At 46.7% G+C, this 26699-nt stretch overlaps 2 protein-coding genes across 2 annotated transcripts in view; both read left to right on the forward strand.

The window, feature by feature from the left end:
* The window catches only part of MLXIP (MLX interacting protein), a 59735-nt gene extending 51955 nt beyond the window's left edge, over positions 1-7780 (forward strand). Inside the window, exons 16-18 of the mRNA XM_019538736.1 lie at positions 1398-1527; positions 2275-2458; positions 2826-7780. Coding sequence (XP_019394281.1) covers positions 1398-1527; positions 2275-2396 — 252 coding nt within the window. The 3' untranslated portion in view covers positions 2397-2458; positions 2826-7780. The remainder of the gene's footprint in view (positions 1-1397; positions 1528-2274; positions 2459-2825) is intronic.
* Positions 7781-21227: 13447 nt separating this feature from the next.
* LRRC43 (leucine rich repeat containing 43) overlaps positions 21228-26699 on the forward strand; it is a 7580-nt gene continuing 2108 nt past the window's right edge. The window contains exons 1-6 of the mRNA XM_019539376.1: positions 21228-21572; positions 22090-22200; positions 22372-22508; positions 23056-23294; positions 25087-25265; positions 26464-26584. Coding sequence (XP_019394921.1) covers positions 21288-21572; positions 22090-22200; positions 22372-22508; positions 23056-23294; positions 25087-25265; positions 26464-26584 — 1072 coding nt within the window. The 5' untranslated portion in view covers positions 21228-21287. The remainder of the gene's footprint in view (positions 21573-22089; positions 22201-22371; positions 22509-23055; positions 23295-25086; positions 25266-26463; positions 26585-26699) is intronic.

Raw genomic sequence — 26699 nt, forward strand, 5'->3', positions numbered from 1 at the left:
GACCTGCTCGAGATGCATCTGTGGATGCAGGACAAGGTGCAGTTGGCCTTCCTGACTGTGTCCCCACACTGCCGGCCCATGTTCATTTTGGCATCAGTGATGACTCCAAGATCCTTTTCTGCCTCTGCCCTGACGAGGAGGCAGTTCCCCAGCCTGTAGGTATGGTGCCGGTTGTTCCTCCCGAGGTTCATCACCTTGCACTTGTCAGTGGTGAATCCCATCCTGTTCTCATCCGCCCACCCCTGTAACCTGTCTAGATCTGATTGCAGCCTGTTCCTCCCTTCTAGCGTGCCCACGTCCCCCCCTATCTTAGTGTCATCAGCAAATTTGAACAGGTGCTTTTTACCCCCTTGTCCAAGTCGCTGATGAAGATGTTGAACAGTGCGGGCCTGAGGACCAAGCCCTGGGGGACCCCATTGCCCACATCCCTCCGGGTCGAATAAGACCCATCCACCACCACTCTCTGTGTGCGGCCCTCCAGCCAGTTGGTGACCCATCTGACCGCGTAGGTGTCAATGCCACAGTCCCCTAGTTCTTTAATGAGAATGGGAGCATGTTCTGTGGGAGAAGGGAATGGTTGTAGTGCCTGGGTAGTACTCTCAGAGAACCACAGTTTACCTCAGTAGGAAATGCCCCTAAAGGAACTTTCTAGCAATTGGATTTAATCTGTAGTGCACACTGATACTTACTAGGATATCATCCAGTGAAAATTTACAAGTCTGTATGTGCCTGTAGTTTCCAGGGGTGAGAGGTGGTTCAGAGAAACCTCTCTCACCATTATGAAATGACTGTAAAGGGAAGATGGAGGTGGACATTTCCAATAGCAATCTGAAAAGCTAAAATGAAGGAAGCAAGTGAATAATCTTGGGCCACTAGAGATAGCAGAATACTCTGCATTGTATCTTTATATGGTACTCAACCATCACAGGAATCTGTTAGATTTATCTTAATCCTTTATGTCAAAAGGTACTGGAGTGCTGAGACTGATGCAAGCTTTATTCTTGCACATTGCCTGGGTTTTTTGGGTTTTTTTATTTTTTAGAAGTTGTGAGAGATGAAAGATAACAGTAGTCTCTAGGATCTTAGACCTTCAAATCCATGTGGCTCTTTCAGAAACTTTTCACTGACATTCATATTACGTTCTCGTTTACTGGGAATTTTTGACGTCCTGCTCTGGAGTTTTCCACTAGCATAGCAAATCAGCATGGATGTTTCCTATGGTAGGATGGCCCATATTGCAAAAGTAAATGGCTCAGTTGAAGAGAACTGTAGTTAATTTTTATTTTATTTTGGTATCTCAGCTTTCTTTAAACACTGAAGCCCCTTTACTGTGGAAAACCTTCTGTTTTCCCCTCTTAGCACTTCTATTATTTCCTTTAACTCCCAGTGATTTGCAGTTCAGTATTATCATTAAACCGTTATTTGAGTCCTTCAATGGAATGGTGTCTACAACCAGCTTTGAGGACCTGAATCAGACTGCAATGGCATGGCTGGATCAGCACTGCACCCTCCCTGTTTTGAGGCCAAGTAAGTAGAGTTCTAGCTATCTGTAGTTTAGTGGCACAGAAATTGAAACCATAATCATTAGTTTCATCTCTGAAGGTCAGTATAGATTAGGGAAAGAAGTTGTGACAGTATAGGTTTTTTCCCCCTCAAACTTTTTGTATTGTTGCAGTGGAAAGCTGAGAACTGCTGCTGGCCATACATTTTGGCTTTGAGCATTTGTTGCTGTTATCAGTCACCAGAAATCAAATGTAGACTCAGCTACAGCATTTAAATAAGGATTTCAGACTCTCTGGAGCTGGGATAGAGTCCAAGGGTCTGGTTCATAATGAAAATAGAGGACATGTTAGATCTATGTTCAGTTTTCAAGTACCAGTGAAGTTTGCATATGATTGACACCCATTGCTTGTTTGTCCTCTATAAGGACACATCCAGTGCTCATGTTTATGGTTATTTCTGCATAGTGGTACAGGCAGTATCAGAGCAAGCTGGGATATTGTTTAAAAGAACAGTAAAATGGTAGACCCTTTGTAAACATGATCCTCTAGACAAAGTAATTGCATTTCCTTGTCTTTGATGGTATATTTGTAAGGGATACATCATGTGCATATGTACTGCAGGAGCATATGTATATTTGTGTATTACATCACCTATTACATCATAGATCATGTTCATCCTCACTGCTAAGGGCCCAAGTGACTTCCATGTGTATCTGTTTGCATTCAGCCTAATTTTTTTCCCTTGGTACTTTGTTCTGGCTTTTTATTTCAGTGGTGCTGAACACCCTTCGGCATCTAAGTACAACCACCTCCATTCTGACTGATCCATCGTGCTTGCCAGAACAAGCCACCGAGGCAGTTAGTAAAATGAACAAAACAGCTGGGGACACCTAACAACCAAAGAAGATGTGTTGCCTATCCAAGATGTGGAGAACAGACCCGCAGGTCTCCTTCAGGTGGTGCACTTTAGAAAAACTTCTCTCCATCGTGTAAGACATTGTCCAGGGCATGCAGCCTCTGTCTTCTGAGTATGCAGAGGTGCAGTGCAACACTGTCTAATGTTTGGGTTCCTCTCCAGTGCCATGTTAGGTTCAGCTAAATGAGAATGCCAAGCTCAGGTAAATAAGCAGGCTAGAATCCTGCAGGCAGCAATAGATCTCCTTCAATGCAGCATGCATAGATATGCAGTAAACGTCTTTATATGACATGCCTTTGAGTACTAAGCTCAGTGAGGTGTAACTCCTGTATGATAAGGAATGATCTGTTAAAGGGAAACACACTTTCATTTCATGAAATGTAATGTACTTTTCATTTTATTACCAGGTATTCAACTTCTTTGTTATTTTACTTGAACAGTAAAAGTTGATAAACAGAGTGATCAGCATATTAATAACCAAAGGAGAAAAATGTCCATCAAAGATGCAAAATCATGGTAAAGTACTAGAATTAAAATCTCAGGCTCTGTATCTTCTTCTGTTCTGTTTTATATATTTTCTCCATATGATCAGCTGCAGGGCATGCTTTATTTCCTAGCAAATAAAGTAGCTAATATTTGTATTAGAATTTTTTCTAATGTAGCCATTGCAAGCGAGTAGCAGGACAATTTGGTGAGTGCCCCTTATCTTTAGTTCACATGGGTTCCATACGTGTCAGCAGAGGCTGAAGTTCCATACAGGTTCAGACTGTGAGCTTTTTTTCTCTTACATGCTGCAGAGCTGAACTCTCTTCACCACAACGTGCCCCTAACATGTGTGCGTGCAGATACTGTGGTTATACTTCAGAGACTGAGTTTGTGACGTTAGGAAATTGGCATTTATGTTATCACAGAAATTAGACTAAAACCCTGTATTTATAAACTATCCTTCACTCTCATCTTTTTCTTTGCTGGTTCTCCCTGCCCTCAGCATCCCTTCCTTCTATCTTAAATTCCTGAGTTTTAGTCTAAAGCTGTAGTGCAGAGATGATGTTCAGTGAAAGACTTGGAACACTTCTTGTTTGCTATCTGAAATATTGCACGATGTTTTGTGATGCACCCCATGGAGCCATTGGATGTAGGGCTTCAGCAGCAGGTGTTCTCCATGTGCCGTCACCACGGGGACAAGTGCCAGGGGCAGCCAGGTCCTAGTGTCTGCCTACCTCTGACCCAGGGTAGGTTGTTCCAGCCCACAACCACAAAAGGTTGCCTGCCCCTGACTTTGATGGTTCCACTGCTTTCTGAACTGTAGTTATTAGGAACCAGAAGAACAGTACAGATAAGCCTCCTAGTATCTTCCCCTTCAGTTTCAAAACACTGATTTGAGATCATTGGGTCTAGGATGCCACAGTATTGAAAAAGGGAGTAGACTGAATTATTTTAACTGTATCTTCTAGAATGTGTCTGTGAAAGTATGTCAATAGGAAGCAAATCTTTTTACTTTTTCTGCTATACAGTTTTCCAGAGGGGGGCGGGGTGTTGAATATTACAAATCTGTCTACAAAATAAATTACTTGTTTTTCCTGTCCAGACAGTATTTCTATCCTCAACTTTCTACAGGTAAGGTTTTGCATAGGCAGAACCCCAATTTTGTATGCAAAAGGTGTTTGTGCATGCAAATTGAGAAACACGTTGCTAACTATGTGTTGTATCCAAATGTTGCACAAGATCGTGAGGCTGAGGCAGCTGTGAAAAAATAAACTCTAGAAAATTCAGGCTTAAATTTTATTGAAATACTGCATAGAAACACTCATTATTAAACAGTGAAGTGGCTTTTCTAAATAGGTTTGTAGCTAGATATTTTGTACGGTGTGATAGTTAAATGAAAAAGGCAATATGTTCTGGGATTCATCTGAATAAGAGGTGCTGTACACATGTAAGGTATTTTCTATTTATATCTAAATTCATCCATCATTTTATCAATGAGCTTGAATTTCTGTCTAGCAAACTCTTTAACCTTCTGATTAGCTAGGGGGTTTCCTTCAAGTTCCTCATTTACTGGGCTGTCCTACTGAGAGAGAGATGCTTAGAAATCCTTTGGCAAAATGCTCAGGGCTTGATCACTTTTTTTTGTGGTACATTTCAGAGGAAATTTGGTTTATGGGTGCTGTTTTTAACATGTTCTCTAAATGACGCTGTCTCCTATCTGCTTTGCAGATATTATCTCAACCTGTAATAAATCAGAGGTAATTATAATTTTTTTTGTTTAGAAGTCTATGAAAAGCTCTTCAATATCATTGCATCACTCAGCAGATTAAAATTGGAGAGACAAGGTTTATTTTTAGTGACTGGAGAAGTGGACTCCTAGCATTTCTGCTTTGCACACCTAGATCTGCTCTCTTTGTTGTTCCTTTTTGAATTAAAAAACGCTTGGCAGGCAGAAGGGGAAGGTGTAGGAGGATGAGGGTTGAGAAAAAATACTTCTAACCATTACCGAAAATGATCCAGCTTTCCGAAGTCTCTGATTTGAACATGATGATTCTTGCTCATGCTTTTTTGAAAACACAGGAAAAGGGAGGTTGTGTCTCAGCAGGGTACAGGTTCTAGGTACTGTCATGAAAAGAGCTTGACCCCAGCATGTATTACTTACAGCTAAGAGGAAATGTGTACTGGAAGCTTTGACTTCATTAGTCTTTTCTCCAGTTAAGGGGTTTAAAATACATTTTTCAAAAGATGCGTTTCTGTCTAGACTGGTCTTTTACAGCAGGGGTGCTCAGCCTTCAGCCCACAGGCCAAATGTGCCCCATAGAGGTATTGCTTCTGGCTGGCAGGGCTCTCCACAGGTCAGGAAACTTGGCAATGGTGTAGCAATGGCAATTAATACTGTCACCACTCCCTGGCTGCCCAATTCCAAAGCCTGTTGGCCAGATTAGAGCCAGACCATGCCCCATTCCCCAACATGGGGCCAGGCCAGGCCACGCTCCCTTCCCCATACTCAGCTGGATTGGGGCTGGGCCATACCCCCTCCCTCTGCATGGCTGGATCGGGGCCGGGCTGCCCCCCCACCCACTCCATGCAGCAGGACGGGGCCCCACTGCATCCTCACTAGGTCCTGGATCAGGACCACTGGCCAGATCTGGCTTGCAGATGGACTGGGCACTGTCCATCCAGTCCACTGGGCAAAAAGTTTGAGCACTACTGTTATACAGTATTAACTAGTCCTAAATTGAATCTGCAAGGCACCAAGAAGGTCCAGTTTTGCACCTAGAGCCCACTGTCTGTCTGCTGTTTACAAAGAATTTCAGGTGACAGTCACCATCTACCTCTCCGTCAGTGGATCTGTGCTGGGAATTTCCGTCAAAAAGAATCCAGAGCGCAGAGATTCTTAGTTTCCCTAATAACAAGACTCGAGTCATACATTAGTCAAACTGAAACTAGTGGGGCACATTACAAAGTGGTCCGTGAGTGAAATATAATGGCCTAGGAGATGTAGGAAGTCAGACGTGATGGTCCCTGCTCATCTTAAATTCTAAATCTGTGGAACGTCACGCATTAGGAGATGTAGGTTTGAAGGCTCATATGTTTCTTGCCAATAGCATGAGTACAGGGAGCAAAAAACATCTGAAATGAGGATGAAGGATGAAGATAAAGGGCTCTTCTGGGCAGTACAGTCACCTCACCAAACCAGAGGGATTTCCCTGCAGGAGAACAGTGCTGGTCCTGCTGGCAGGTTCTGTCAGGCTGCTGGAAGGGAACGCTTGGGGAAAATGTTGAAGTTTGGATCGTCCGCCTGAGTCTGCCTGCTCTCTGGAGGTGTCCCAAGCACCCTAAGATTTTTGCCCTGCCATTGAGTACCATAGGTGTGATGTGTCGTGATCCAGCCGTTTCTCCTTCCAAGAGGATGTTCCATGGAAAACCCAGTGAGCAGGAGATTGTGGTCTTCCTGTGCCTTGTGTGAGCAGCCAGATTAGTAAAGTAAGGTGACATTTTCTATAGGACCAACTGTTTATCTGGGAGACGATGGCTTTCAGGTACAAAATGACTTTCCTTAGGTCTGCGTGCCCCATTTGATTATTTTCTGGAAATAAGAACAAAAAAACCCCCAAACCAGCAAAACCCCAGTGTGACTAGGCAGCATCTTTGTATCTAGATCTCTGCATCTGCAAGCGCTTGAAAAGGCAAAGGCCAAATAGATCACTGCTTAGCAATCTCTGATTGTCTCGCGTCAGTTCATTTGCTTTGCAAGTGTCAGCGTTCGACATTCCAGTACATGTTAGGTGTTGTCAAAAACTAAACCTCACTGAGATCAGGCAGGGGTTGAGAGCAGTTTACAATATTCAGGGCAGGGAGATGTGATATAACTGCAGAAATGTTCCATGGTATGAAACTTTTGTAGTCCAGAATACTTGTAAATGGTTTCATCTTTTCTATTTGTTCCTGGGATGGTTAATTCTTGCCTTGATGGTGTCAGTTGGTAGCAACTTCAAAGAAGAAAATTATTGTCCAGCCTCATAATGGTTTTTAGTTGTTTTTCTATTATCTGCAGTTAGCTTACAGTCCCTGCCGCCATATTTGATCATGCACCCTGATAGCACAGTAAAGTGATTGAAATAAAAATGTCATTAAATCACATGGTCTTAGGGACCCAGTACTGCCAGTCACTGAGTGCCCTTAACTCCTGTTGACTTGAATAAGATTTTTGACTGGGTAAAGTCTGTAGGATTTGGCCCATCACACTCCCCCAGTAATTTGTTCAATGTAGATTTGTGTGCTGCAGCAAGAGCCTTAACCCATTTACCACTGACTTTGGTTAAGGCTCTACATCACCATTTTTCCTGTTCATTAGACATAGTTTGTGCTATGTTATAAGGCTAGAGCAGAGTGGTAGTATACAAGTAGTTGTATATGGATACAATGATCCTGATATTATGGTATTAAAAGTGGCGTACCAAGGTATTTAATATAATGACTTGTGGCTGTTATTTGAATCACTTTTCTATCTAAACTCCTTTAAGCACAACTTATGAATAAGCAAGAATAAAGCTTTGAAAATGAAGAAATTAAGGTCAGAAGCAGACCTCCTCTTCAACGGTTTGTTGAACAAATTGCTTCTTTTGCTTTCATAACAGTTTGAGGTTCATTTTAAATGAATCGATTTGATTTTTGTTATATAAAAGTTTGGAAGAATGAGGATTTGAGATGTGCTCTTGCTTCAGCCTTGTTGTATAAGGTTTTCTGTTCTCTTGCATGACACAACCTCCGTTGTGCTGCTGATATGTAGCACTTTTCAAGTAGATCTGTTAAACTGTGCAATGCATTTTTTATATTTACTACCAAAATAATAAATGTTATTTTTTGGAAGAAACTCTGCCTGTATTGCTTTTTCTGCACATTTGCAGCCCTTTTGAAAGAGCTAGGACTCAGCTTGGAAAAGGGGGAGGGAATGGGTGGTGACATACTTCCACTTTCATAATGAAAGCTCTGGTCACATGAAAAACCACTCTCAACAAACTGAAGCTAGTTGGAACGTGGTCATGCTCCCTTGGTTCCTTGGGCTCTGCTGCCAGCCAGCAGGATTCAGATGTATTCCTCAGCTCTGCTGGATTGCTGTCACTTGGCTTCCTCTCTGTAAAGTTTATAAGCTTTCCTGGGCTTCTGGAGTTTTGGTATTTTCCTTGGGCTTCCAGGCTTGATTGATGGTTCCATAATAGGCTGCCATGCATCTGTGGGGGAGAGACCTGGCCTCTCTTCTGGTTCATGTGTGGGGCTGTGAATTTAAATTCTAGTTAGCTACACTCATGGAAATCCACTGAAGCCAGGGAAGAAGGTGCACAGGTGTCACAGTGACCCCATGTAGTCTGCAGAATCATGATTTCTGGTTATAGTGGTTCATAACCGGAAGGGTCCCAGCTAGCTTCTTGGGCCCCAAGCTGATTTTGCAGTGATGTCAGAAAAAAAAAAACTTGTTACACTGTGAACTTTAACATGCTAGTTAGGCATTCTGCTTAAGGACAATAATTGCTGATTCCCACAGTGCTCCAGTTATGGTAACTATTCGGAGCAGAATCACATTTTATTCGCTCAGTTTCTGAGGCTCAAGTACACCCGTCAGCGAACAGTCAGGAAGTAGCTTGGATCGTGAGACAGAACGCTCGAACCAATCTAGTAAGTCTTTTACTAACACCTAGAGTTGTACGCTAATGTTTAACATTTTTCATGGCACAATTTTCCAAATTTATCGAGGGTCTGATTTCTTCCCGTCAAAACAAAACAGGACCAAGCTCTGATTGCTGTTTTCTCTGCTTTAACAAGATGATAGAAGAGCCAGTGTCCCCAGCAAACAATGGATTGGATCTGTTTGCCTCCTTACCTGCTTTTGAATTCATTCCTATGCTTGTAATTCCAGGATGGTCCCAGTGTGTTGCTTTAAGCTAGAAGAAACATTTAAGCTGCACCATATACAGCACTACTGTCTTGAGCCTGATCATATTTGCCTGAGGTGAGGGGTTTGGTACAGATTCATAGCCACCCAGTGTAGTAATGGCTAAGCAGCAGATTCCACTGAAAAGTGATGAGGTTTGATTACAGACACTTCCGTAGGACAGGTACAGACATAAGGGTGGTGAACTATTTACATTATAAAGCTAATGAAAAAGAACATCATTTTAAAGGAGTGGGACTCTGAGGTTGCAATATGGATCCTTTCCTGAGCAGCTGTATGACTTTTAGTGAGACAGTTTGTATGTCTGACCCACAGTTCACGTCTGCTTGTCTTGCTGCCATACTTTCCCTTATGCATGTCAGCTAACGGGGATTTTTCCTGTTGTGTTCAATGGAAGCAGTATTGGACTGTGATGAGTGTTTCTTAAATGTGCTAGGTAAGTGCAAAGTAGTGATTTCTTTCTTCTTTTTTGAAGGGGTTGACGTTTTAATATCATTACTGATTTGTGGTTTTGATCTCAGCTTTCATATCTTCTAAGAAATCAGATTTCTTCAGCTCTGCTTCATCAGAGCATTTTTTGTTTAGGCTTTAAACATACATTTAAGCCTCACTAGCCTTCATCAGAGCATCTTTAGTTTGGGTTTTAAACATGTATTTAAGCTTCACGAGCATTGCCTGGGACCAAATCAGTTTGGTAAAAGATGGCCCAGAGCAGGGAGGGGAAGAAGCACACTATATGAGTACAGAACTAGCATCCTAGGTCCTTAAAACTCACTTAGCTGCTAATAACATGAACACCACTGTTATTTCTGCAGCGATGCTATCAAACTTCTCTGGTGGATCATCAGAGGAAGCTGTGGCTAGGAGCCGTGTCTCTTTCCTACTGAGCAAAGAGATTTGAAAGTGAAACTTGTAAGAGCAGTCATCTCTACCAAAAAGCAGTGAGCAAACTTATCATTTTACTTCTGTCCCTGGACCTCTAAATACAGTAGAAATTCTCTGGCCATATGACAAATGGCCTTGTGTTTCATATACTGGGCATTAAGCCAAAGAAAATTAGTGTTAATCAGAGAGAGCATTTGGGGCACAAGTCCAGTCTCTCTCTTTCCTAGAGGCACCTTTCCAACAGAACCACGTCTGGGCTTTTCTTTTTCCCTTGCTGGCTGTATGTGATGCAGATGAAGGATCGGTGCAGATGAAGTTGCTCCACCTTTGCGTGACCTCTTCTGTTCTCATCCCTTTATGACCTTATGCCTGCAAGTACTTCATTTCTTCCTTTGTCTGGATGTCAAAACCCACCTGTATGGCACCCAAACACCCCATACATGTCGGGGTCGTGCTGTGAGCACCTCACGCAGCACTGCCCCTACAGCCGTCGCTCCACCTGAGCGTGTTTGCCCTGAGCGGCTCAGGAGTGAAGTCGGTCACTGCCTGGGGCCAAGTCAGGCCAAGGGGGAAGTGGGCTCAGGAGGGGAGGGCCCTTCTCTACCAGCCAGTCCCTCAGCAGGAAGCTGCCACTTCTGGTTGCTTCCCTCGACTGGCAGCTACTGCTTTGGGCTTGTCTTGGCTAATGGGGCCTCGGCTAGGCGCAGTGGTCTAGGCTCTTCCCTTTCCATGGGCCAGGAGCCAGACTGCATGTCACTTCTCCCACATGCTTCTCAGGGGATTACCCCCATCTTTCTGCACAGGCTTGAGTCACTGGAGTCACAGCCAGGGCTGGATGCAGCTTGAGGGGCTGTGCTTCTGCCCCAGCTTCAATCTCTGTGTAATTCATCAAGTACTGGCACCCCCGGAGCTGCTGACAAGGCAGCAGCCCCAAGCTTAAGCCAAAAGAGAAAAGCAATAAAAGAAAGTCCCCCCTCCACCAGCACCGTCTTCCCACAGGAGGTGGAAAGCCCTGCGCAAGAAGAAGCCTGCGCATGTGGCCAAGAGTGGGGAGGTGTGAGGGGGATGTCAGGAAGGGAGGAAGGCAAAAAGCACAGCCCTCACAGCTAGTGCGCATCCACTGCACCCAAATAAACTTTTTTGTTGGTACGGATGTGTTTGAGTTTTTGGTTGGTGTTTTTGCCGGAGGAGCCAGTAGAAAAATGTGCAGCCAGGACATGAAAGGTTCACTTCCAAGGAACAGAGCAGCCAGCAGCCCTCCCTTCCTCCTTGCTGAGACAGAACTGAACTGCCTTGGACCCTGTTGCTTGGCCTGGGTTTCAAACAAACCGTACTCCTTTCTTAAAGAAAAACTTTCTTCCCTTATTTAGTTATTAATGCTGTTCAGTTAAGTAGTTAAAAACAAAGGGAGGAAGCAAAAAAAAGATTGCCCTCCTGGGAGGATCAAAGGATTTCTCAGCAACGCAGAGGTCCTTGGTCATTTATACTTCAGGACCCTTGAAAAGCAGCAAACGCATTGCATCCTCAGGGCTGCCAACCTGAAGACCCACCAGGGAAGGGATGGCATCTTTCAGATGGCACCTTGCATGCTCCTGCTCCATTGTACTGCTGTCCCACAGGCACTAGCTTTTATGAGAAGATCTGGAGTCCTGTCCAGACCTAAAGCCTACAGGCAACCTTCAGAATTTGCCTCTCCCCGTTCCTTCAGGCATCATCAGAGACCCTGACGTACAAGTGAGTGCTGGATGTTACCCTTTGCAGCCACCACCTAATTCATTTCCCCTTCCCTTGTCAGTGGCCCTTCTCACAGAAAAGCCTTTTGGAAAAAGAACTGGCCTCATTGCTCCATCTAGCAGCTCCTACGTTCTCTACAGAGGTCAAAAGCCCACAGGCTGCATACACGCTCCAGTGAATCCTGTCATGCCAGAAAAACTCCATGCATGTGTTGCACCTATGGCAAGATCCACCCTGACCCCAGCATCTCAAAAGATTACAGCTTCTCTCAGGTAAGTAATGAACTTTTCCTGTAGCAAGAGACTCTGAAGGTCCTGGGGCATGGTACTTATGGTAGTTATATTAATCTTAGCACTCTGCAGGGTGATGCGCTCAAAACTTACGAGCTGAACTCATGGCAGAGTGAGGTCCTTTGGGACGGTCTGCAGCTGCTCTACAAGAAAGACGGTCAATGGAAGTGGGAGGACAGATCCAGCCTGATCTCATCTTGCTGGACACTCCCAGCAAAGCATTCTCCCTGAGCAAGGACCCTTGTTTTGCTGGGGGGGCAAGAGTGGGCACTTTGCAGTTCTGAACCCAATGATGATGTACAAAGTAACTTAAAAAAAAAATCAGAGTTTTTTGGGTTAAATTAGATTGCTTTTGAACACATTTTCTCTTTTAAAAATAAAAATATTTACTTGGAATTTCTAAACTGGCAATGTATGTTAAGGCAATGTATGTTAAGGCAGAAGCTAACTAAATAAATAGTAATATTTGAGTAGTATGTTTGGTGTTGAGGTATTAAAGTCAAGCTGGTGTATTAGAGGAGGTCATTGGCCAAGTGCTAAGGCAAGGCTTGACAGAAGTAGTTCCTTCTGTAGATGCAAAGGAAGTATTTACCTCATTTCAATTTGTTTAATTCAAATGTAGAGAAGCTCACTTAAACTTGAGAAATTAATTGGGAATGAATAGAGCAGGAAAGCTTGTTACCTTTCTTCCAGTCCAGGCCTAAAAAACTAGCTGGCATAAAATAAGATCTGTCAGTTCTGAAACCTTGAATGATGTGGTGACTAGAAACAAGTTGCTTCAATTTACTAAATTCAAATAATTTTCCTTTTATTTAAGAAAATACTTTGTTTTAAATGCAGAGCATACCTTGGTAAAATTACATACAAAATATTCAGGTAGTTTCCAAATATCCAGATAGTTTTATGAAAGACAAAATGGCACAGATGTTTCTGTGCATTTTAATTAAATTCCAATTTTAATTCAGGTGCAGATTAACACACATCACGATTCAAAATCATCTCCTAAGAAAGAAATGAATGCATCATTCCCCATTTAATCATAAAATGTAAATGTAAAAATAAAGTTGTTTTAAGGTGTACAATTGTTTCAATAAATGTATAAAGTATTCTCCTGGTTGTCAAAACTAATTACACAGTTAGACCAAAAATCTGACAGGAAACAACTACACAGCACAAATACAAGCAAGACTGAAATAATTTTAAATCAAGGTGTCCTATTGCTGACTAAAATCCATTATTTAAACCATTTTAGGTATATTAATCTGCCCTGTCAGTGCACCTAGTACAAATAAATACAGAATAAATAGATTTACAATAAATATCAATAAATTAAAAATGTACGCTTTAAATATTTAAATTTAAAACAGATCCTTTACTAAAAATATAAAAAGTAGGTAAATTATTCATTCTGTCTCTGACATTAAATTAATACGTAGAATCATTAATTAACCAGAAACTCAGAACACCCCAAATTTAAATATTTTTTCTCTAACCCTGTAAGGATTTTTCAAGGGACTGATACGCTTGGTTCATACAGGTTACATATTCCTTGAAAACCTTCCAGAAGTAAATTTGCTTGGCCCAGTCACTGCTGTGATGGATATCGAGACATTTTCTGCAGTTTTGGTGATTCGTGTTACCCAGGTGTGAATATGTTGTCTTCATTTGGTTGGTAATTGCTGTAATGGTGGTACCTATGTTACAAAAAGTAAAAATACTTTTGCTGTGGTTTAAAGAACAGTAATAAAAATGCAGGATCTGGTTATAGTTGTCTGTCTGCTTTGGATCACAGGCCGAGTACTGGAGCATGCAGGCCGAGGTAGTCAGATTGACGTGACTTTTTATCTCAGTACACCTCTCCTGTGGGACAGCGGAAAGAAACAACAAATGAGATGTTTTATATTATTCCACGGTAGTTTCCATCACCCCTAAGTAACAAGCACACTTCATTTTTGTTTCAGTGCACATATATTCAATATCTGGATTAATACTTATGGTCCTTTAAATGAATATATATAAATAATAGGTAATGTTATCTGCTGTATTTATAATATATGTTTATATATATAGTAAAATATATAGTCTAGCATTTTCTATCATATGTCCTTGTTTGCTGCTATTAACTTTGACAAATTTTAACAATGTGTGTTGGAATGTCCCATGGGAGAAATTTCAGGCTGATCTTTTTTATTTTATTTTATTTTTTATTTTGCAAAGTCTCACCAAAAATAATGGGTGGTTTCAAAAAAGTTATTTTTGGAAAACCGTTTTTGCCTTAGTGAAATGTTTTGAGAAGCCTTATTTTTTTGGAGCAGGGAATTCAAAACTGTCAGGGACATTTCCTTTGTCAGTGATGTGCCTTTGCCCATTCTCAAGAAAAACAGAGCCCCCTCTTTGGCCAAGGTGTGAGAGTTTTTAGAAAGTGTAATTATTTCATGCTCAGTTGCATAAAGAACAAGTGATGGATTTTGGAACTAGCTCAACCAAGGTCCCTGGTAGGTGCAACCTGTGGGGCGAACAGACTAGGAAAGCTAAGCTATGAGAAACAGGTGGGCAGAGGGAAGGAGATCAGGACTGGAAGCCCATTGAGGTGGAGAAACGGAGGCATGGTAGAGTTTGGCAGTGAGACTTTCTGAAGACTCCCACCCCTCGAGCTGCCTCCCACAACCCAGCCGCTCCTGCATTGCAGCTGGACTGCACCTGCACCAACAGCACAGGTCACCCGAGCACACTTCATCCTGGGACGATAGAGGCTGAGCAGGATTTGCCTTCAAATTGTTCCTCCTTCCTGCTGGGGTACCTAGCACCAGAACCCGGAGTATGGAGGCTGTTCCTTTGTAGTGTCCGTGATCCCACAGCTTACACCCACGATTCGCACAGGAGAAAGCTACCTAACTCAAACCCAGGCTGAATAGGATAAAGAACTAATCAGGTGGACCAGAGATGGCTGGGCAAGGATACTGGGACTGAGAGCCATGGGACAAGCAAAGGACAGGGAGCTTGAGATAAGATTTAAGAGACAGAGGAGTGGGGTGCAGAAACAGACTGGGGGCCAATTGAGGCAGGAAAAACAGATTGGACAAGGATACAGAGGGACTCTGGAACTGGCTGACAAAGGAAAATGGGGCAAGAAGCTGCAGGGTGGGAGACTGAAATCAGATGATGAGCTCAGGGATGGGAAAGTTGGACTGCAAGCAACGAGTCTGCATTTCCTGAGTAAGGGAATAATGCAGTTAACAGAATATTATCGTAGTGTCAAGCCCCTCAAAGTTTGTAAATGGTGGAATGAAGTGGGCTCTGTACTGTTGCTGTGGCCCTGTCTCCAGGTGCAGTGCCCCCACCTATGTCTGGTTATAAGGTTGCAAGTGATGGGTTTGAGGTTGCGGCCACATCAGACGACCAGGCACCAGATAATGATAGCTCAGGGGAAGAGGACTCCACCAAGAAGGTCGGAGGAAGACTACAGCTAGGAGAGGTCTCTAGGGTGGGCCCAACACCCAACAGAATTACTCAGCTGGAAGTGACCAAGGAAGCTGAAAGGGAGCTGGTGTCCGGGGATCTGATATGAGGGTAACTGCGGTGATGGATGTGCAGGGGATCCAGAGGGTTCCCAGTGTCAGAAGGAATTAAAGTAGGGTCTTTTTCCAGATCAAAAGGCCTTGCTGGAACTGTTGGCAGAGGGGAACAGGCAGAAAGAAGCCTTAAGAGAAAGGGACATAAGGAAAAAGTTGGCAGCAGAACCTAAGCTTGGGAGCAAAAACGTGGTACCTACTGGAAGTAATAATCAAACATGCTCTTCTTTCCTTACTGGACTCTCCAAGCCGTACTCTCCTAAGTGCTGTGACACCGCTATATGTTAAAAGCAGTTCGGTCTAGAATACAAAGACCCGATTCTGTCTTCTTTAGAAACAACCTGAACCAAGCGCTTTTCCCAAATTGTCTTAAGTTATTGTAAGATATTAAAGAGCTTTCTGGAAAAATAAACACCAAAAACTACATTATACTTACATAGTCTTGAAACAGTTTGGTTGCCTTATTCTTAAGCCAGGCTAGGGGTTCCAGTTTTATATTCCATTCTCGATTTGTAGCTATAGTTGGCAAGGTTGTACTTCCGCTGATCAGTCCAAAGACAATGATGAACCCAATGATTTCTGTGTACAAGGATGAAAAAAAATACAATGAATGCCATTGAACACCTCTGAATACATCTTTCATGCAATCTCTGCTTTTCCATTTCTTACCAAGCCTGCTAAAGCACACGTATTTCAACCTGGTAGCAGTTTCAGACTTGGTCAGCGCTTACCAAGAAGCATAGGGCATAGCAAACTAAAATTAAAACAAACCTGTCAGGGACTTCATGGCAGATGAGACAGATGAGTGCCTGAGCAGAGCGAACACTGGCTATCTTCAGTTTTCAGGCAACTCTTGGCTGTGTGTGTTAGCCATGGATTACAGAACGGTATTTAAATTCTATCTACATTTTTTAGCGCTATAAAAAATGTTGCCCTATACGTCAGCATGAAAAGCAGTTTCCTAACATTGGTAGTTTCCTTTATGATAAGCAAGATCAAATCTTGACTACAAGTTTCTGAAGTGATTGGTATCTTCAGGTTAAGGAAGGGAACGTCCCACAGTCAGGGACGCAGACTAGGAGTTTGGAACTCTGGTTCTGATCCCGGCGCTGCTCATCGTCTTGGAGCAATCTTCCAGTGCTGGTTTTTGGAGAATCACAGACAGTGAGGGTTGGAGGGGACCTTAGCGAGTCATTTAGTAGTCCAGCCATCTGCTCAAAGCAGGACCAGCCCCAACTAGATCGTCCAGCCAGGGCTTTGTCAAGCTGGGTCTTAAAATCCAAGGATGAAAGTCCACCACTTCTCTAGGTAATTTGTTCCAGTGCTTCACCACCGTCCTTGTGAGACAGTTCTTCCCAATATCCAACCTAAACCTCCCTTGCTGCAGCTGGAGCCCATTGCTCCTTGTCCTATCATCTACCCCCAGTGAGAACAGTCCAGCTCCATCCTCTTTGCAACCCCCCTGCAGGGAGGTGAAGATTGCTATCAAATCCCCGCTCAGTCTTCATACTTTCATAGTTAGTAGGGTCAGAAGGGACCTGAGCAGATCATCAAGTCTGACCCCCCGCCATGGCAGGAAAGAGTACTGGGGTCATACGACCCCGGCAAGGTGTTCGTCCAGCCTCCTCTTAAAGTCCCCCAGGGTAGGGGCCAGCACCACTTCTCTTGGAAGTTGGTCCCAGACCCTAGCCGCCGTGACCGTGAAGTAGCATCTCCTGATGTCTAGTCTGAATCTCCCCTCTGCCAGATCGTGACTGTGACTGTTATTCCTGGTCACTCCTGGTCGTGCTCAGGGGAACAGGGACTCCCCCAGTGCCTGCTGGTCCCCCCTGACTGGTCTTCTCTTCTTCAGAATAAATAAACCCAGTTCCCATAGCCTCTCCTTACAAGTATTGTGCCCCAGCCCCCTGACCAATTGGCTATCAGTGAAAAGGGTATGATAATCAGAAAGGGTGGTTGTTGAATTCATTAATATGTCTCCTAAGGTACTTTGAACTCCTTAGCTGAAAAATGCTGTATCTTTATAAAGTATTATTACAATGTGCAGTTTAATATTTTGCCCTAGCGTGGCAGCTTCTATCCAATAACCTGTGCTTAGCAAGCGTTACTGAACTAAAATACTTAGTTTCCCTGCAAGATGGGTAAGGATTGCACCCATTTGATAGGTGAAGACTGGAGCACAAGCATTGTTCAAGGTCCCAAAAAGCAAAACAGTGGCAGAGCTGAAACTAGAACTCGGGAGTTCCTGGCTTGCTGTCCTGTACCCTTAGGAGACACTGCTGCTCCCATAGTCAGATAGCTTCTTAAGCAGTCCTTTGCTTGGGGGACTAGTGCTACCAAAATCCATGCACCCATTAACAGAGTGCAAGTTCCACCTTCTCCTCCCATGTATGATCTTGTCATCTTTTTCATTAATGGAACAGTCTGTGTGGTATATTTTGAGGCAACATTCGATTTTATATGGAGGGGAAAGCTTGGCATAGCTACCGAATGTGGAGGGTCATCTGTTAGTACCAGTGGGTGGAACAAACAACGCCTGATCCAGATTGCTGCTTCGTCTAAACCCAAAATGATGCCACCAAACAAAGCTATATGTGTATACGGGACCACTATCAGGCCCATAGACCTTTTGGTCACATCATGAGGTATATCTCTGGTGGATTAATCCCATTGTCCTGATGAATAAGGCAGGACTCAGGAAGTTCTCATTCAGAGCAAAACTATAGGGGTACACCCTTCCCATTACCTGGCGAAAGAAGCCTGATCTGTGCATCATGGAGGATCACATCACTCAACACTCGACCCGCTGGAAAGTTTTAATCAAAGTACTCAACGGGAGCATCGTTGAAGCGACCCAAGGTTGGAGATTCCAAGATGTCACCTCCAGTGCCCGAGTGTCACCAGCTGAACACATTTATTCAGGATCAGAATAAGAACTGGATTCAAAGGAGCCTTTATCAGATCAGTGTGACCCTAACCAGGGGTTTCCCTGATGCATGGAAGGGATCTGGATCTTTCATTCTCCCACACATGATGTGCCATGCCATTTGGTCTGAATCTGTTGTGGGGTCATGCTGCTTTTTGCCTTGTGAGGAGACCTCGGGAAAAGCTGTCTCTCCAATAGGTCCCTGAAAAGGGCACTGAAGAACTTTCATGGGGGACTGAAAAAGGTAGTCACATTTCCTTGAAATCATAATGCTAAACATGAAAATATAAAGTGATGTGAAGAAAGTAAAGGCAAATGAATCTGTGATTGGGGAGAGGAAGTGACAGATTAGACTCCGATAAGCAGTGGAAGAAAACCTCATAAGAAACAAGAGGTGAGCTGCAAGGATTTTCCTTCAGTGTCAGCATAATCAATCTTTCTGTTTTCCCCAAATGGCAAAATGTGACCCCAAACTCAAGGACTAGTGTGCCTCAGAGCTGAACAGATAAGTGCCATGGCCTGTTGGAAAATATTTATGCTTATGAGATGACCCTCCCAATTCCCTTATCACCAAAAGAAAAGGTTTCTGCGTAGGTGACCTCAGAGTGCCCCAAATATGGAATCAAAAGCATGGCCTCCAGAGAATGGAAATCACCAAGGTTGAAAGTGAGGTGCAAGTTACAGTGGAAAAAATAATCTGTTGCATTCGCATAAGCAGGTGGAATTACTATTACTCTGCTGTCGTTTTTTCCCCCTGAGGCACAACTGACAAGTTGTATTTCCCCAACCTTGCTTCGCGAGGGCCAGGTGGGAGGTGGAGGAGCAGCATCTGTTTGGGTGGGCCAGTGTTTTGAGGTAGGACTACGAATCCTACCTGTTACGTGTTTGGCTGGTGAGCCTTGCTCACAAGCTTGGTGTTGAAGCAATTGCCAGATCTGGAGTCAGGAAGACTTTTCCTCAAGATCTGATCACCAGGGACTTAGAGAGCTGGGGCTGTTGCCTTGCTCTGCAGCACAGAACGAGGATCTCCTGGTCGAATCACTAGGGTGCACCTCGCTTAACCAGGTCCCTGTTCCACTTACGGGAACTAAGACCGTCGTCAGTGAAGCTGCCCAATATTGTCTCATTGTTTCCTTGCACTCCCGTGTCTGCCTGTATTATAGCATACCTCAATGATGATTGTGATGGTGCGTTATTTGTATTGCCGTAATGCCTAGGACCGTGACTAGGATTCCTACCACTGGTGGCAATATGCAATAAAAAGAACGGCTTTCCATGGAAGAAATCCCCTCTGCCACTGTAACTCTGCTTCTCAGTGATTATATTAGGTTTTAATGCATTTCCCATAGGAGTTGGGATTTTCCATTTGCACAGTTGTACCACCCCAGGCAACTATCTTGTGCGTGTGTGTGAGTGTACGTGCGCCTGCACACATCCGTTCCTTATCAGTGCGTGCTAGCGATAAGCAATGCTCAGTTGTGCTGATAAGGCGACAGATCAGCATCTGTCCAGCGCCGATGGAAGTTGGGTGTTCCACGGCTTAAGTGGCGCATACAGCAGAGCGACTGGAAACTTGAGCTGCTGAAGTTTTAACGATAATTAAGAGCTTGTGTGTGAGATGGGAGAATCAGGAGCTGCTGTGTAAATGCAAGAGGTGCTAAAGTTTCACTAACTTTTAGAAATAATTTTCTCCTTAAAAGGAGAAATGTGAGCAACGTTCAGCAAGCAGATGGGTGAAGGGGGCCAGCCCCCACCAACAAATAAACGAGCCAGAGAACACTCCCTCTTACGAGGGCTACGCTGCCGTGTTTGTAATGAGGGAGGTAGTCCTGTACAGACATCGGTTGATCCCCACACACCTTGTGGGGGGCAGGAGTGTTACAGATGGGAAGATGCAGGTGCAAAGACGCGCAGTGGCTGGCTCCAATCCACAGGGAGAGCCCACGGAAGAGCTGGGGTCAGAGCCGCAGAACTCGGGCCAGGCCTCGCTGGACACAGCTGCAACTTCAGGAAAGCTGGTATGTTCTCGGTCCAGCATATTGAAGAAAGTGAAAATGAAGAGGGGAAAAACACCTTATTCCCAAAGCTCTGGTTTGCCCTTGAGGAGTAAGGCAGCGCAGCGGTCACAGGCCCGCTCTGTGCCGTCATCGTTGCATCTCCTGGCACTGGCCAGGCAATTATTTACAGGCCAGTGTATACGCTGTGCCAGGCGAGCCCGTGGCCATCCTAGAAATCACCCCGGGGGATTTTCAGTGCCCGAAAGAATTGGTGCTCCCCTGTGCTGCCGGGTGGCCTAGCTCACCCCCTGGGAGGAGGCGGGGAAGCAGCTGCTGAGCCCAGACGCGTGCCTCCGCAAGTGTCACGGGCGCTTGTCCATACTGTCCCCCTGCCGCCGTACCAGCCGGCGGGTGTGCAGACGTGCGCGGGCAGCTCCAGTGTGCGTGCGCAGCTGGCCCGAGCGTGCAAGGCGGTGCATCCTCGGGGCTGGGCGTGCCTGGAACACTACCACCCGCGTTGGCCAGCAACCAAGTCTGTCTCTTAGCAACCAGGACGCGGTGCTGTTGCAGGCCGTGGGAATCGTGACATCGCAGCCACGTGTGGCTCCCCGTCGGGCACAGCCCATGGCCGGCCTCGGCGCCTCGGCCGCCGTCGGGGCGCAGCTCCGTCGGCTGCACCTGTGGGAGTTCCCCGGCGGCACCGGGAGCTGGGTAAGGGCTGGCGCAGCTGCCTGCAAACCCGGCGGCACCCACGCCCGGGCTCCCCCTGGAGAGGGCTGTGGGCCTGGGGGTAGCCTGGAAAGCTGTATGCAGTCTCTTTAACCCTCGACAGACTAGGCTGTCCAGGAGAGGGGCTGGCCTTGTGGATCCTGGAGGCCCCTGGGGAGAGCGGCCTCACACACCTCCAGCCGGGGGACGCAGCTTGTGAAGCCCCCCGCCCCACAGCGGCAGCCCCAGCCCCAGCCCCAGGGAGTCCCTCTGTCCTTGCTCCCCTGCGGACGTGCTCCTCTGCCTCCTTTTTGTCCCATGCAGAACAAATCCTGGTTGGAGTCGAGGAAAAAGACACCTCGTGGAGACGTGGCCCGAAGAGCGGCAGGTGCAGCCCCGGGCGAGGAGGCCGACGTTCCCGGCGAGGAGAGCCTGGAGGCTTTGATGGAGTTTGTGAGCAGCCCGGGCTCGCCATGGGCCCTGCCACCTGACTGCAGCCCTGAGGACCAGCACTTGAAGGGACTGGCTGTGCAGTCCCCACAGCTCATCCAGGACAGCTTCATCTTCTTGTTCTTCACATCCTTGCGGCTCGTGGACAAAGGAGTGAGTGCAGCCACCGGGATCTCCCCTGATCTCGGCATAGGGAGAGAAGCTGAGCATAAGGTGGGGAGCCAGGGGCCCCCGAGGTCTCGGCCGTGCTCGCCTGGGAGCGCTGGCTCCGGATGGGTGCTGGGTGGACGCGGCCGTAGCACAAAGCGGCCTTTGCGCTGGTGCTGGGTGCCGGCAGCCTCCACCGAACGCAGTGGGAGCGACAGGAGACCAGCGCTCTCTGGCTGCGCCCCAGGGTTTGGACGAAGCGCGGCTGTGATGCTGCTGTTCCCACCGGGGCAAAGCCACGTGAACTTCAGCACCCCGCCACAGCAGGTGCAGTCAGGGGTCTTACCTGGCCCGCAGGAAACAAAACCAGGGTACGCTCCCACCGAACCCCAGGGGAGTGTTGCCAGCGTAAGGACCGCAGCATCAGGCCCCAGCATTTGCCCTGTGGGTTTGCATCGCGGTGCTAGGATGTGTCAGTGCATCAGCGACAGGCAGCTGAAGGTGAATTTGGATCTCTTTCCAGGTCAGTGAAGTGGATGACGAGCTGCTAAAGTTTCAGAACCTGGAAGAGCTTGTGCTCAGTGCGAATAAAATCAGCAACATAAACTCAGCCAACCTCCCGAGAACGCTGAAAGTAAGCAAGCTGGGGCCTGCGCATCCTTCTGGGGTAAGGCCGTGGAGGCAGGACAGGCCGAGCCCCTCTCCCGCCTAACACACGGCACCGACAGGCTGTGCTGAAAGCAGCGGCACCGAAAACCAGCATCAAAGCGCCCGGTCCCCCAGCTGATTCTTCTTTCCCTGGCAGGTCCTGGAGCTCTGCGGCAACAAGATTGTTGCTTTGCAGGATCTGTGCGCTCACCCGCCACCACAGCTCCAGCACTTGGGGCTGGGCTACAACCTGCTTGGCTCTTCGGAGGATGGGCATCTCACTGAGCAGTTCTGGTAACTCCACACGCTGAGCAGTGATCACGGCAGGGGTTAAAGTAGTCGGCGTAAGGCGATGCATCGGGATCTGCGCCGGCTCACTGTGATTCAAACTGTTGTTTTTTTTCAAATCTGAGTAACTCAGAGAGCACCGCAGTAATGTAGAAGTGAAATACTAGCTAACCTCACCTACTCACTCCTTTGCCCCGATGCCTAGTTTGACAACAGCTAGGCCGCTGGTGTACAGAGGCTACTGCTTGTCATGCTGACCGCTGTAGTCCCATCTCTTATTCCGATGTCTGTACATCACCCGGCATAATGGGAGACCATGAGGAAAGCGCCGAGGCACTCGGGTGGTACAACGAAATAAGTGCTAACCGTGGCACTCAGTGAGGGGGGTTAGGAAACTGGTTCCCCTCTATAGGAGCTGCAAACTGTGGCCATAGGGTGAGGTGTGTAACACAACAACGGGTAACTAGATTTCAGGGAGAGTCTTGCTTATGCTCCAGACTGCAACCAGTGATGTCTGTGCACGCACCCTAACATTTGTTCTGTTCCCTTTTAGGCCAAATCTTCTCTCTCTTGACCTAAGTTTTAATAATTTTACTGATCTGCTGGGTCTAGTCTCTAAACTGGCCACTCTGAGGAAGCTGCGAGTCCTCGTGCTGCAAGGCAATCCGCTCGCTCTTATTCCTGGTTACAGAGGTTTTATCATAGACAGCCTGCCCAAGCTCTGCATCCTGGACGACATGAGCATATTGCCTGATGAGAAGCATCGGTTCTGTGGCTTGTCTAGTCAGCCAGGTGAGACTTTGTTTCGTAAGTATATCAGTCATCGTTATTTTTGTCAACAGGTGACTAGGTTGAGTGGATTGAGGAATCCCCTCAATTCACTGACTGTGGAAGCAGAGGGTTGGAACGGGCCTGAAAAGTCTTGCAGCCCAGCCCCCAAAGCAGCCCAGAGTGACCCGAGTCCCTCATCAAACTCCAACCCATCGCCATTTCAGTAAAGAGTGTGTGGGAGTGGCTGCGCCACACGCTCCGTGCAAGGAGAGACTCAGTGGGAGATGTCAGATTGGGAACTTGTAACCTCTTGGTTAGCGGGCAGATGCTGTCTCCTATGTCCTTCTCTGCTGATTGAGAAAATGGGGTTAATGGCTTCCTCTTTTCCCTTGCTCAGCTTACTCCCCTGCTCTCTGCCTTGGTTTTCCAAGCCATCAAATTAAAACCATTATCCCAGCATACCTGGCTCACAAGGTGGGTGCTAAGGTTTAATTAACCAATGTCTTTAAAATGAATGGGTGGAAGGGATGCCTCATCACTGGGTTTTTAAATCACGCTGAGTGTTAAGGCCAGTTGTGTGTTGTCTCAACTCTTCCAATTTTCATGCTAAAGCAAGTTGAAGAAGGACGAGAAACTCGTTATGCAGCCCATTATTTTACTAGGCCAGTGTCGCTGTGTTCCCAGTGCTGCAGCTTGCACACTCATGGCTTCCAGTGACATCGGTAGGAACTTTTCACCGACATCAGACACTGCAGAGATGGTGGTGTGACAGGCAGATAGCCAGCCAGCCCTGTTGGATGGTTAGACCAGTAGAACGGATCGGAGCGCGGCTGCAGGTGGCCGAAATAATTTTTATGGGGAAAGAATTGCAGGTGAGAAATTGGTTTCCCGGAGGGGTTGCAGGGAGAGATGCAGAGGCAAAAGCTTCTGGGCCTGCAGCCTGCTTTGGCTGAGGGAGAAGCTTTGTTGGGGTGAGTCTTGCATGTACTCACCAAAGCTGTGCCCCGCCAGACGTTGGAAAGGGTGCTGGCCCTTCCTGCACGAGAGCATACAGGCCAGCGACCTGGCTGGAAGCCTCGTAACAGCCTAGCTAGAGGGTGACCCGTGTTCGTTTGTCTGGACGCAAGGATTTCAGACCTGCAGCCCAGCTGCTGTGAGGTGCTAACCTGCCTTCCTAGCAGCATCAGCTTTTTGCTATCCAAGGCATAGGCTGTCTCTGGTTAAGCATTACGGCCTCCCCTCAAGTGAATGATGACCCCAGGCTGAGAGAGAACCAAGCTGGTGGGCTGTAGGCTTGTATGTGATTTTGGGTCGTGTTTTTGCCCTGTAGGTTGGTGAAGAATGAGGGTCCTAACTTGAGAAGCTTTTCCCCACATGCTGAACTTCCAGTAGGAAAATACCCCACGTGTAGGCGGCTGCATGCAGGCACCTGCCCGCTCCCCAGGACGTGGGGGTCACGTTCCCCTCGGCAAGGGAGCCCTCCTTCAAGCTCAGGATATTTGTTGCTTATGCACTTGGGCTTGCTTCCTGGAAGCGGGGTGATCATGCCAAACTGTATCTGGGAACATGGCAAGCCAGTGCTTGAGAAAAAGGAGCTGTTTGCATGGCTTGTGAGTGACCCCACGTGGCCTAAGCTCGCTATGGCATTAGCAGGCCACAAGCTACGGGGAGGCGGTGGTAGCAGGGATGGGTTGCTGAAGCAGAAGGTTTTCTACCGCTGTCCTAAGAGAGCTCGTACTCTGCGTGCTTCCTTTGTCACCTTATTTTGGGACGTGCCCCTGGCAGCTCAGCGGTTGGATTGTCTTCTTTTCAGAGCTTATGGTAAATGAAGCACAAATAGTCGTGACGGTGGGGAAAATCGAGGGCATCCCCTGCCCCAGCACCCTGGAGCAGCTGGAAAGCAGCGCAGACTCTCCAGTGATTGCCTACAGCTATTATGTGACGTATGAGTTCGCCGAGGGGGAAACCAGCAAGGGTGCTAAGAGCACTGAGGTCTGTGCGCACAGGGATTGCAGCATACAGCAAGGGAACTGGGGGAGGCAGAGGGTTCGAGGGATCGGCAGCCTTTTACCTCCAGGTCACACAGCCTGGGTCAGCAGTGACTGAAAGCTGTTCCCATCCAGTGGGTGTGCGAAATAAGTTTGGTGAGTTCCCAGCAGCGCGGGTCTGAGGGGACACCACCTATATCGCAGAGAACATGGGCCTGCAACTGCCTCCTTTTGGAGATCTCAGCAAAGACGATGACTTTGGAAACTAACTTCCCATCGCCCCTCTGGCGTTGGTCCCTGACAGCGCGGGGCAGCCGTGCTGCTGATTTCTATTGCCAGTCTCACCCACTGGAATAGCTCCGGGCCCTTGAGGCTTGTGAGCACCCCAGAATCTCAGCTCCAAATGAAAGAAAAGTAAGTGGAGATCAATTTCAAACTGTGAACCAGAAAGGGAGAAAAGGAAGATAAAAAGTGCAAATGTAATCTCTTAAAATGTTGCAACATAGCGGCCCTGGTTGATGCCTAGCTAGGCTGCAAATGTGCCCTTGATGTTTTTCCACCGCCTTGTGCAGACCAGCCCCAAACCGTTCTGAACCGACTCTCTCCGGGCCCCAGCCCCAGCCCCACGCGCTGTGCTGCTCCACCAGGCTGTGGTGTTGAGATAAGTTTTTTTGGGTAAACGTGATATCTTTTATTAGAGCAACTCAAATATTTGGAAACATTCTTCTTAGCCTCAGCCTGATGAAGCGTTTAAAAACCCTTTGTCAGGCTGAGGAAGCATCTGCAGCTGGTGTGAGCTCTTCCTGGATCTGCCAGTGCTTCCTCAGCGTGACAGAGGGTTTTCAAACCCAAAGGCTTGCTAAGAATAATTTTTCCAACTATATGAGTCGGTCTAATAACAGATATCACGTTTACCCAAAGGACCTTGTCTGCATGGACCAACACGGCTACAACCTACACCCCTGTACAGGGGAATGCTCTTATGTATTGAAGTATGTGGACTTAGTCCCTGGGGGCATCAGTAGGACCCTGCGCAGCATTACTGGCCTGCCAGTGCACCTTCCCGGGGTCTTGCGATGGAGGGAGACGGTGGCCTGGTATTTCAGCGCTGCCCCTTCCTCCCCTTGCATCCTGTGCCCTGCTGCAGTCTCAGCCATCACCTGGCCTCTCCCACAGCTGCTTTTCATGCCTTTCTGTTATAGGTACCCAAACTCCGGGAGAGCTGTGCTGCAGCTACCGCATACCCCAGGAGTCCAGAAAGGGGCACCCATGAAGGGGATGACGTGCAGTCTCTGTCCCAACAGGAGCCGTCTGCTAATCCTGGTAACCGCGTCAAGCGAATGTGGGGGGTACACCATAGTTTCATAGTAGCTAGAGTCGGAAGGGACCTAGGTAGATCATCTAGTCCGACCCCCTGCCTTGGCAGGAAAGAGCACCG

This window comes from Crocodylus porosus, unplaced genomic scaffold (assembly GCF_001723895.1).
Source record: "Crocodylus porosus isolate Cpor-Errol unplaced genomic scaffold, CroPor_comp1, whole genome shotgun sequence".
Lineage (NCBI taxonomy): Eukaryota > Metazoa > Chordata > Crocodylia > Crocodylidae > Crocodylus > Crocodylus porosus.